A 12827-nucleotide genomic window follows, 5' to 3' on the forward strand; every position below is an offset into this window, starting at 1 on the left:
TTAGATGACTGAAAGAGTAATCAACATAAAAACTTTTGAAGGAGTGTTCACTGAAGTTCTAATAGTGTGGAAATCAGTTAAATACAGGCAGTAAGTCTGAGTAATTACATGACAAAAAAGCACTCCAAATGTTAAAAATAACTCAAATTTTAGTCTTTTGTAAAAAAAGAAAACTCATCTTTTTCATAATTTGGTTTAATAAGCCCAGATTATATTTTCATAAACATTAGGAAAGAACATGAGGAGGAGTCAATAGCTGCAGTTGTATGTAACAAAGAAATGCCTGCTGAGGGTATAGTACAGTACACTGGAGTGAGCTGTCTGCAATAGTCTTTGACAGCTCATATCCCAGTGTAGTACATATATATTTCTATTTTCTCTAAGCCCTGTTGTGAAAAAAGTTTGCAAAACACCATACTGTAGCATGGGATCTAGTCAAAGGAAATAAAAAAGACAGTCATATGCTACCAACTGGGTACAAACCTGGATCTCCAGGGTTTGGGGCTTGGAACTGTCAACAGGACTGATCATAAGCAAATCCTTTTGCATACTGGGGTTAGGGGGGCGGTGAATACCACTGAGCTATTTGGAGACAGGGTCTCACTAAATTTCAGAGACTGGACTTGAACTTGTGATCCTCCTGCCTCAGTCTCCCGAGTCACCGGGATTACAACTGTGGGCCACTGCAGTCAGCTTCCCATCTCCTTTTTGAAAGGTCTGGTGCTTTCAGGTGAAGCTGTTTTTCTCCTGACAGGCAGTCACACACCTATCCTTTCCAACCACCCTTCTGAGACTTTAAGCACATGATATTTGTGGCGCCTTGTGAAATTAAGTTTAGTTTGAAAACTGCATGCTTAGGAGATCATTCTGTTCCCCCAAATACACAGTCCTACAATTTCCACAATCACCCTCTAAACTGGTGGTCTTTTACCATGTTGTTGGTTCTCTTAGCAAATGAGCACATTTTTAGTGTAAACTTAAAGAAAATTTGCTTTTTCGTAATTTAAACAAAGAATTCGGCTGCAGCTGGGAACAGTCGTACACTTTTTCAATCCCAGCTACTCACCAACAATTTCAGCTACTCAGAAGGCTGCGGCAGAAAGCTGAGATCAAGGCCAGCCTGGACAACCTAGAGTGAACCCATCTCAAAAGTAAAACTTTAAAAAACTTTAACAAGGCCTGGGGGTTTAGCTCACTGGTAGGGAGGGCACGGAGAGAGAGGGGAGAGGGAGAGAAAGAGAGAGAGAAAGAAAAAAAAAAAAAAAAAAGAAGGAAAGAGAAAAGAAACAAACAAACAAAAAAAACCAGAACAGAATAGAATAGAACTGGAAAACCATCTAGGCTCAGCACCTTTCTTCATCTGTGGTCCCACTGCTTCCACTGGAAGGGTAGGTGGCTGGAAGGACCGGAGGAGCCTTTCCGGAAGGTGGAAGGCAGGTGGGAACGTTGTCAGGGACGCCCGGACCCCGGGATGTGGCGGACCTGGAGACCTCCGCACCACCAAGGCGGCGAACGAGAGTCGGGTATCTACTAAGGACGGACCCCGGGTGGTGAAGGGGTGGAGGCTGGTCTAGAGGGCGCGGGCGTGCAGGGGTCTCCCGGCAGGCAGGACCCACGCAGTGCCTGGGCCCGCGAGCCGCCGCTCTGCTCCTCCTTACAGGTAAGATGGAGGGCAGGCGAGGCCCTGGCTCTCGGAAGCCGCGCAGTCGGGGACGCACTCCGTCCGCCCGCCCCGCCGCTCCGCCGCGCTGCGCGCAGGCAGGCCGTTGGGCGCCCCACGTGGTCTCCGCGCACCTCGAGGCCTGCGCGGGGGCCGACGCGGGCCGTTGCGCGCGCGGGCTGGCGTCGGCGGCGGAGGCGCGGTGCGTGTGCTGGAGGCCGGAGGCCAGGCGCACAAGGGGCTTCCAGCGTGTCTTCCGCAACCGCGGCCGAGTCGAGTTGGAGCACCCGGCGTGTCGACTCTGGGACGTCGCGGCCGGTGGCCCGGAGGTCCGCGTGGGCGAGTGGCGGAGAGGAGGCCGGAATCTGGGTCCAGCGGCGGGCGGACCCCGACGGAGGGTGGAGGCGCCAAACTCTGCGGGAAGGGCTGGGAGCACGGCAGAGCGCGGGCTGGACGGTGTCAGTCGTAGAGGACGAGCGGGCCTGCAGGCCAGAGGAGGCGCCAGCAAGATGCTCGAAGTCCTGGTGCTGAAGGTGAGCGCGCGGCCTCCGCTGACCCCACCCCACCGCCCCGCGTGGGGGTCTGTGCCAGGGGAACACAGGTCTTGGGGCCCAGAGCTAGGGTTGCTGGATAAGATGCCAGGCCCTCAATTTCAGATAAGCAACTATACTTTTAAGCAAGTCCCCTGAACCATTGGGGACTGACATAAAATGAAAAGGGTTGTATTTCCGAAATTCAGACATAATTGGGTGCCCCACGCATACGTATGTATAATATTGCTTCCCTCTGGCAACCTCAGCTGGAACTGGTTTCCCACCCACACCTGGTCTGTATTGGCCAGATGAACGGGACAATGACCTGTGACCCATAACCCTCTCTAATGCGGGCCCCTGGGGTTCGGGTCCTTGGACAACAGCAGGGGTGATCTGGACCTTCTTCCCCCAGACATACAGTGTGGTGCCTTCTTGCAGTGAACCCCAAATCTCTGTCTTCTTCTGCCATTGCCACTTCTCCACCCAGCGCGTTCCTCCACTTCAACGCCTCAGGCCTGCAGAGTGTTTGCCTGGATCACTTTTTTTTGGGTCAGGTAATGTTTGCTGAGACTGGAAGGAAGTTAATAAACTCCTTGGAGGAAGGAGTGAGAAAGGAGTTTATTAAACAGAAAAAGAAAAATATGTCACTTTAAAAATCATACTTAAGTGGGCAGAGGAGAGGACATAGCAAATGATGGGGTTTTAAAAATCATCAGCTTTCTTGCCCTGTGTCTTAGGTAATTTATGTGAACCGACGTTTGAAGCAGCTGATTCTTAGTAGAGGATTTGCTCTGAAATTTCAGGGGTTTCAGATCCATCTGGCAAGTTCCTCTCCACCAGTTAAGGTTGGCCATCAGTCTTAGATGGTAGACAGATGTCTCCAAAAAAGCGGAGAGGAATGGGAAGACCTCTTTCAGGGTTGGGGATCCTACACATCCATGGGGCAGAACATTGGTAGGAGGTGTTGGACTTCATGTTTCCTGCTTGGGAATCTTTTTCCTTTTGTTTGGGCCCAGACTTTTGTTTTCTTCTCAGCTCTGATGTTGCCCTTCTTCTGGTTCTTATTCTGCTCACCCTCAGAGCAAATTTTCTGTCCCATATAGGACTATTTTCCCAAGTGTGTTACAGATGGCACCTATCTTCCAGATTCCTGTAACTTTTACATGGGGAAAATTTTCCCCCTCCAAGGGTCCATCAGTGGATAAATAAAACATGGGTTGTATGCATATAATACAGTGTTATATATACTCAAAAAGGAAGGAAATTCTGACACATGCTTCAACATCAGTGAATCTTGAAGACATGATGTTAAGTCAGTCACAGTGGCACAAATACCGTATGTCATTTGAGGTTCCTAGAGTAGTCAAATTCATAGACAAGGCGGAATGAGGTCACTGTTTATGGGTAGAGGGTTAGTTATGCAAGAGAAAGAGAGTTCTGAAAGATGATAGTGAGGGTTGCCAATAGTGTGAACATACTTGATGCAACTGAACTTACACATTAATGTGGTCAATTGGTAGATTTTATGTGTATTTTACCACAGTTTATTGGTTATTTGTTGTGATATATTTTAGAAGTAAAAATTAACATAACCTGTTAGAATGAGGCTAATGAAGAAAAAAAGGCATTGATGAAAAATATGTGTTAAGGAACTGTGGTTGTAGCCCAGTGGGAGAACACTTGCCTGGCACGTGTGAGGCACTGGGTTTGATCCTCGGCACCACATAAAAATAAATAAATAATGTAAAGGTATTGTGTCTATCTACAACTAAAAAAATTGTTTTTTTAAAAAGGTAGCCCAGGCAACCTGCAGTTGTGTCAGAAATGTGGAAGGCAACTGCATACCCTAATGACATTTTTTAGATTTATAACTAAGTAATTCCTGGGTTTTGATGCTGTGGCAAATGTTATTATTTTATTTAAATATCCATTATTCTCTGCTGGAATACAACAATACTATTGAATTTCTTATATGACCTTGTATACTGCAACCTCACCAAAGTTACTTTTTTTAATTTTTTACTGTGGTAAGATACACATAACAAAATTTACCATTGTAGTTCTTTGTAAGTATACAGTTCAACCCCATTCCTAATAGCCTCAAAAAAAAAAAAAAATGGGAATCAATCTAAAAAAAGAGGTGAAAGACTTCTACAATGAAAACTACAGAACACTAAAGAAAGAAATTGAATAAGACCTTAGAAGATGAAAAGATCTTCCATGTTCTCGGTTAGGCAGAATTAATATTGTCAAAATGACCATACTACCCAAAGTACTATACAGGTTCAATGCAATTCCAGTTGAAATCCCAATGATGTACCTCATAGAAATAGAGAAAGCAACCGTGAAATTCATCTGGAAAAATAAGAGACACAGAATAGCCAAAGCAATCCTTAGCAGGAGGAGTGAAGCAAGAGGTATCACAATACCAGACTTAAACTATACTACAGAGCTATAGTAACAAAAACAGCATGGTATTGGCTCCAAAATACACATGTAGACCATACAGACAAACCCACATACACACAGTTATTTCATAGCAGACAAAGGTACCAAAAAGCGTACATTGGAGAAAAGATAACCTCTTCAACAAATGGTGCTGGGAAAGGAATTAAACAGAGACCCTGCACCTAGTAGAAGAAAAAGTAGGCCCAGATCTTCATCATGTTGGCTTAGGACCTGACTTCCTTAACAAGACTCCTAAAGCACAAGAAATAAAATCAAGAATCAATAAATGGAATGGGATTCAAACTAAAATGTTTCTTCTCAACAAAGGAAACAATGGTATGATGAGAGAGCCTACAGAATGGGAGAAAATCCTTACGATACCCACATCAGATACAGTCCTGATCTCCAGGATATATTAAGAACTTAAAAAACTTAACACCAAAAAACCCAAATAACCCAGTTAATAAATGGGCAAAAGAACTGAACAGATACTTCACAGAAGATACACAGTCAATCAAATTTATGAAAAAATATTTGATATCTCTAGAAATTAGAGAAATGCAAATGAAACTACTCTTAAGACTTCATTGCACATCATTCAGAATGGCAATTATCAAGAACACTAGCAAGTGTTGGCGAGGATATGGGGGAAAAGGAACATTCATACGTTGCTGTGGGACTGCAAATTGGTGCAACCATTTTGGAAAGCAGTATGGAGATTCCTTAGAAAACTTGGAATGGAACCACCCATTTGACCCAGCTATCACACTCTTCAGACTATACCCAAAGGACTTAAAATCAGCATATTACAGCAATGCAGCCACATCAATATTTATAGTAGCTCAATTCACAATTGCTACTGTGGAACCAATCTAGATGCCCTTCAATAGATGAATGGATAAATAAACTGTGGTATATACACACAATGGAATATTACTCAGCATTTAAGAAGAATGAAATTAGGGCATTTGCCGGTAAATGATGGAGTTGGAGAATATCATGCTAAGTGAAATAACCCAATCCCCAAAAACCAAAGTCCAAATGTTTTCTCTGATATGTGGATGCCAATCCATAATGGTTTGGGGAGGGCAAGGGAAGAATGGAGGAACTTTGGATTGGGCAGAGGGGAATGAGGGGAGGGGAGGGGGCATGGGGGTGGGAAAGGTGGTAGAATGAGAGGGACATTATTTTCCTATGTACATTTAAGATTGCATGAATGGTGTGGCTCTGCATTGTGTATAACCAGAGAAATGAAAAATTGTTCTCCATTTGTGTACAGTGAGTTGAAATGCATTCTACTGTCATGTATTTGGAACAAATTTAAAGAAGTGTTCATTCATAATGCTGCATAACTATCACCACCATCTCCATAACTCTTCTGATCTGGTAAAACTGAAAGCCTGTACCCCTTAAACAGTAACTTTCCCCTCTCCCCACAGACCCTGCATCCACCTTTCTGCCCTCTCTGTGAGTTTGATTGCTTACCATGTAAGTGGAATCATGCAGTACGTGTACTTTGTGACTGGCTTTTCACATAGCATGGTGTTGTAGCACGTGTCAGAATTCTGCCCCACCCCCAGTACTGGTATTTGAACCCAGGGCCCTAGTGCACACTAGGCAAGTGCTATTCCACAGTGCTATACCTCCAGACCTTTTGTTTTATTTTATTTTTATTTTTATTTTTTTCATAAAGATCTTAAAATGCATTTCAGAGTTTTACCTTTTTTTCATTTTTTTTATTAAAAATCATAAATTTACATAGGGCAGTGTTGTTTGATTCATTGTTTTTTCCCTTTCCCTCCCACCCTTTTCCCTCTATACAGTCCTTCCTTCCTCCATTCTTACCACCCTATCCCTAACCCTAACCCTAACCCTAACCCCTCCTACCCCCCATTATATGTCCTCATCCACTTATTAGCAAGATCATTCGTCCTTTAGTTTTTTGAGATTGGCTTATCTCACTAAGCACGATATTCTCCAATTTCATCCATTTGCCATAATTTTATCATTCTTCATGGCAGAGTAATATTCCATTGTATATATATGCCACAGTTTCTTTATCCATTCATCAACTGAAGGTCATCTAGGTTGGTTCCACAGTCTGGATATGGTTAATTGAGCAGCTATGAACATTGATGTGGCTGTATCTCTGTAGTATGCTGATTTTAAGTCCTTTGGGTATAGGCCAAGGAGTGGGATAGCTGGGTCAAATGGTGGTTCCATTCCAAGCTTTCTGAGGAATCTCTGTACTGCTTTCCAGAGTGGCTAATTTGCAGCCCCACCAGCAATGTATGAGTGTACCTTTTTCCCCACATCCTCACCAACACCTATTGTTGCTTGTGTTCTTGATAATCGCCATTCTAATTGGGGTGAGATGAAATCTTAGGGTAGTTTTGATTTGCATTTCTCTTATTACTAGAGATGTTGAACATTTTTTCATATATCTGTTGATTGCTTGTACATCTTCTGTGAAGTGTCTGTTCATTTCCTTAGCCTATTTGTTGATTGGACTATTTGTATTCTTGGTGTAGAGTTTTTTGAGTTCTTTATAGATTCTGGAAATTAGTGTGCTATCTGAAGTATGAGTGGCAAAGATATTCTCCTACTCTCTAGGCTCTTTCTTCACATTACTGATAGTTTCCTTTGCTGAGAGAAAGCTTTTTAGTTTGAATATATCCCAGTTGTTGATTCTTGCTTTTATTTCTTGTGCTATGGGAGTCCTGTTAAGGAAATCTGATCCTAAGCCAACAAGTTGAAGGTTTGGACCTACTTTTTCTTCTATAAGATGCAGGGTCTCTGGTCTGATTCCGAGGTCCTTGATCCATTTTGAGTTGAGTTTTGTGCAGGATGAGAGATGGGGGTTTAATTTCATTCTGTTGCATATGGTTTTCCAGTTAGACCTTTTGTTTTATATTGAGACAGGGTCTCATCCATTTTCCCAGGTTGGCCTCGAACATGCAAATCTTCCTGACCCAGCATCCCAAGTAGCTGGGATTACAGGTGTGTATTGCTGTGCCCAACAGAATTTCCTTCCTAATTTAAGACTGAGTAACAGTCCATTGTGTGTATGTACCACATTTTGCTTATCCATTCATCTGCTTATGGACATTGGGTTGTTTTCATGATTTAATTATTGTGATAGTGATGCTATGACCAGGGTGCACACATATCTCTTCAAGATCCTGCTTTTAGTTCTCTTTGCTGCATCATATGGTAATTCTACTTGTAATTTTTTTAAAGAACTATGTACTGTTTTCCACAGTGACTATACTATTTCACATTCTTACCAACAGTGTACACGGGTTCCACTTTCTCTGTATCCTTATCAGTACCTGCTATTGTATGTTTTTTAAAAGTAGAAGCCATCCTAATGAGTGTCAGGTAACAGTTCATTGTGCTTTTATTTTGCAGTTTTCTAATGCTTAGTGATTTGAACATCTTTTCATGTGCTTTGTAAAAATACTCAAGTCCTTGGCCCATTTTTTATTTGGGTTAGGTTTTGTTCATTGTAGAGTTTTACGAGTTGTCTGTATATTCTGGTATCAATCCCTATCTGACAAATGGCTTGCAAATATTTTTTCCCTTTCCATGGTTTTCTTTTCTTTTTACTTTGTTGATAGTTTCTTTTGTGCATATAATTTTTAAATTTTGATGAAGTTCCATTTGTCCAATTTTTCTTTGTTGCCTTTGGTGTCATATCGAAGCAGTCTCTGCCAAATCAAATATTGTGGTGCCCTTGCCCTGTGTTTTCTTTTAAGAGTTTTGTATTTTTAGGTCTTACATTTTGGTTTTTGATCCATTTTGTGTTATTTTCTATAGTGTTAGGTAAAGGTCTAGACTCACTTTCTTGCACATGGATATTCAGTTTTCCTAGCAGTATTTATTGAAGACAGCCCTTTCCCCATTGAATGATTTTGACACCTTTGTCAAATGTTATTTGACCATATTATACACAAGGGTTTAATCTGGGTTCTCTAATTCTGTCGGTGTATGTGTCTGTATTTCAGTGTCAGCATTGTTTTGATTACTATAGCTTTGAATAAAGTTTTGAAATCGGGAAGTATGGAGTCCTCCAGCTTTGTTCTTTTACAAGATTGTGTGACTATTTAGGGTCCCTCGAAATTCTATATGAATTTTAGAATGGGTTTTAGGATATTTCTGTAAAAAATATCATCTGGATTTTGATAGGAGTTTTAGTGAATTTGTGGATCACTTTAGGTAGTATTGACATCTTAACAATACTGTTTTCCAACCCATGAATACAGATGTGTTTCCATTTGCTTGTGTCTTTAATTTCTTTCAGCAGTATTTTATAGTTTTCACTGTGTATATTTTTATAGATGCCTTAGGGTTTTTTATATATGCTATCATGTTTATGAATAAAGACAGTTTTATGCTTCCTTTCTAGTTAGCCTAACAATCTTTTTCTTTTTGAACTGACTAGGACCTCCAATACAGTGTTGAATGGAGTACTAAGTATACTGCTAGTAAATTTTTTATTTCATATATTTTACTTTCTGTTCTGCATTTTACCTTTTCCAGTTTTTTTTCATGTATATAAAAAGTTCCATTTCTTCTCTGAGATTCTTTTTTTTTTAAATTCACCATAACCATCTTACATATAAGTTCTTCAACATATTTATAATGGTTGCTTTTTAAATCCTTAATTAAATGCCTGTTAATTACAACATCTGGGCATCTTGGGTTTACCTTCTATTGATGGTTTTTTCATGGCCACCCATCACATTGTCATTTCTTTACATGTCTAGCAGTTGTTTCTGTTTCACTGGACATTGTGATTATGATGAATAGCACTGACAATTGCTGTCTGTCGGCTTGCATAGTGGGAGGCTTGGTTCACACTCTGTGCTCATTTGTATGGTTTCGCCCTTATTGGTGGAGCACATTCTCTTGTAGCACAGTCTTGTCTTCTCAACCATTACACTCCAGGGCTTCTGTGGAGAGCCTGAAATGCTTTCTAAGCCTCTTAGCAGGACTCCTAGTACAAACTCCATTTTCTTGTAATGGATGGGAAAGATAACTAAAGCCAGACAGTAAGATGGTGAAAACAGATTTTATCCACAAACTATTAACAGTAGGAGAAAGAACTGAACTCCAGCCCCTTTGTGTAGAGGTGGGAATGGGGCTAGGACTCAAGTAGAAATTAGGAAGCACTGGTCAGTGTGAACATGGTTAGGCCAGCTGTGTTTGCTAGCTGACAGTTAAGTTAGGATTCTATCATCCCACAGAGACTTGAAGGTGGAGACTGTGTGCTTCCTGGTGATTACATTTCTCAGGAATAGCTTTCAGGTCTTTGAGAAAGACACTCCTGAGTTGTAGATACATGTTTACAATTGTAAGCCCTTTCAAATAAATGTTCAAAGGAAGTCAGGGCTGTGTCGGGTATAGTGAAATCTCCTGGCAGCATTGAAATTTCTTATTTAGGCATTTTGATGGGAAACTGCAGTCATCCTAGGGACATGGCCTTCTGCAGCTTGAAGCCATGCTGAAGTTTGGTTGTCCTTGAGTGAAAAGATTTGCTCAGGGTTCTGTATTTCTGTTGAGCATCAGCTAAAACTTTTTCTTCCAGCCTTCTGCTGTTGGTCTTCTCTGGACTCCTTGGGGTCTGACCTAAGCAGTGGAGGATGTGCCAAGGATGTGAGTCTGCACATGACTCACACCCCCTCTGGGACCCTCCTTTTCTGTTTTCTCCCCTTAGTTTCCAGCTGCTCTGGTAGCTCCAAAACTCTTTCCTCTGTTCCTCCAAATGACATGCATTGTGCCTTTCTGCTTGAGGTATAAGAGTCTTCATTCTGGACTGGGGTTGTGGCTCAGTGGTAGGCTGCTTACCCAGCGTGTGTGGGGCACTGGGTTCAATCCTCAGCACCACATGAAAATAAATAAATAAAGGTATTTTGTCCATCTACAATTAAAAATATTTTTTAAAAAAAGAGTCTTCATACCACATGGATGAGGGTGGGGTGCTGAAGGGGTGGGGGCAGTGGGAGGTCCTCTGGGAAGAGCTGTGTAAACCTGGATGTCACACAGAGAGGTTTCCTTCTTTCAGGCACCAAATCTCCAGGCTCTGCTTGCTTTTGGCAGTTCTTCAGGGCCTTCAAATAGTTTTGTGTTTTTTTCCAGGGTTTACAGTTATTACCTGCAGTGTCATAAGAATAGTTCTACCATCACTAGAATCAGAATGATCACTGTTCTTTTTTCTGATTTTTTTATTATAAAAATGTCCAAATATTTGGAAAAATAGAAATAATACTAATGCAAACATCTGTGTTCCTTCCCCTTGGTATTTAGAATCCCAAAATCTTGGGATATTATTGCTTCTAGGCCCTTTCACTAGGCAGAGCTAGGAAATACATTTGAAAAGTCATGAATTCTTATATTTTCAACTCAAATTTAACTTTTTAGTGTTTTCATCCTATCTCTAACAATGAGAATCTTGGTTTTTCATAATAATAATAATATGTAACCAGATATTCCAATAATTTGACTTTGATTCTGTTCCTTTCACTTCATTCTTCCTTCCACCATAGGTAATAATTTATATTTACTTTGGTTTATTTATCATTCATTTTTTAATATGAGTATAATATACATATATTATTTATTTCTCTTTCTTTAAAAAATGTTAAAAAATATTGTTCTGATCCTCGTTTGTGTATATTATTATGGATATTTTCAAAATATGGAGATAAACGGCATCTCTGCCTTCTGAATCATAGCACATAATTAATAATTACTTACATATTGTTGCTTACACACTTTGGTATTTACTTTTGGTTTGACCATTTAAGACTAAAGTGCTTATTAAGAATTTGTTATATCACTTATATTAGAAATAATTATGATTTTAAGGTTTATTATTTTATGGTTCTACTTTTAAATCATGTATTATCTTATCTTTTAACATTTGTTATGTCTTAACAATTTTACAGGTTGAAGATCCAGGTTGCTTCTGGGTTATTATAAAAGGATGTAGTCCCTTTTTAGATCATGAAGTTGACTACCAAAAACTAAATACTGCCATGAATGACTTTTATAACAGCATGTGTCAAGATATAGAAATAAAGCCATTAATATTGGAAGAAGGGCAGGTATGTATCCAAATGTGCTTTAATCACCATGTCGTGAAACACCACTCAAAATGTAAAATACTTTGACTCCTAAGGTGATGAAAGCTTTTGGAGTGATGTTAGTTGTTTATAATCATTGCCTGGTGTTAGGATTTTTAGCACAAGATGGAGGCTAGCCATGCAAAGGATGATTGTGTAAGTCACGTGGGACAATAGGAAATGGCATGTCATCTAAATCTAGGCATTGGGGCCATACTCCTGGGTCTGGGAACCAGGAGATGATTCTAAATCCAAAGCAGATGTAGGCACTTCAGCAGAGAGCTTGGAGTTCTCAGTCTAGTGCTGACGCCTCCCTTTCGTTGCTTGTGACTTAGGCCTAACTCATGCTTCTTTTTCTTACTCTACATCATGGCCTCCCTTTGCCTTCTTGCAGTTCAGTGTTCATTGTCCACTGTGTATTGTATCAACATTTGTGAGAAGAGTTTGAATTCTTTTAGTGGTGTGATGGGAAAAGATTTTATAAACTCTTTTTGAAAAAAAACTAGGAAACATTTTAATCCCTTTCCCCAAAATCATTAATAACATAGTTTATTAGTTTTCTTTATCATTGGCTTATTGAAGAAATTAAACCTGGTCAATTGTCCTTTTTTAGAAATATTTTACATTGTGAACTCCCAAGGGCTTCCTTTTGTACGTAGTTTAACTTTTCTGTGGACTTATAGTTAAGTAGAGTTAAATACAAAGCTTTGGATAGATACAAGGTCACTTTTTTTCTCTGTCTCTCAAGAATGTGCCGTGAAGTTTATGTTGTATTGAGTTGGAAGGTAACATCACTTTTGGTGGTGCTGTGATTGACCAGTGGATTCAGTTGGTGACAGCCTGATCCCTCCCTTGGACGCTTATATTTATAATCACTGCTCAGCTTGATACTTAAATTGTTCAGTTTTTGACTAGCAGTAGCCCTAGTATAACACAATTTCAAAGTTTACTGGTTATGTGAACTATTAACTAGTCAAACCATTCTTATAAGTTGCATTGATTTTAGCATTAAATATAAATGCTCTATCTTTTGTTAGAATTTATCTTGAATCATTTGAG

General features: G+C 40.3%; 1 protein-coding gene across 3 annotated transcripts in view; it reads left to right on the forward strand.

Moving 5' to 3' along the window:
- Window positions 1-12827, forward strand: part of TDRD12 (tudor domain containing 12) — a 92487-nt gene that overhangs the window by 6039 nt on the left and 73621 nt on the right. For 2 of the 3 annotated variants that reach the window (XM_079119897.1, XM_079119896.1), the window contains exon 2: window positions 11592-11750. In XM_079119897.1, coding sequence (XP_078976023.1) covers window positions 11592-11750 — 159 coding nt within the window. Of the gene's footprint in view, window positions 1-1392; window positions 1524-1660; window positions 2194-11591; window positions 11751-12827 lie in introns of all 3 variants that reach the window. The other variant, XM_079119895.1, reaches the window with a different exon arrangement.

This window comes from Sciurus vulgaris, assembly GCF_902686455.1.
Source record: "Sciurus vulgaris genome assembly, chromosome: 17".
Lineage (NCBI taxonomy): Eukaryota > Metazoa > Chordata > Mammalia > Rodentia > Sciuridae > Sciurus > Sciurus vulgaris.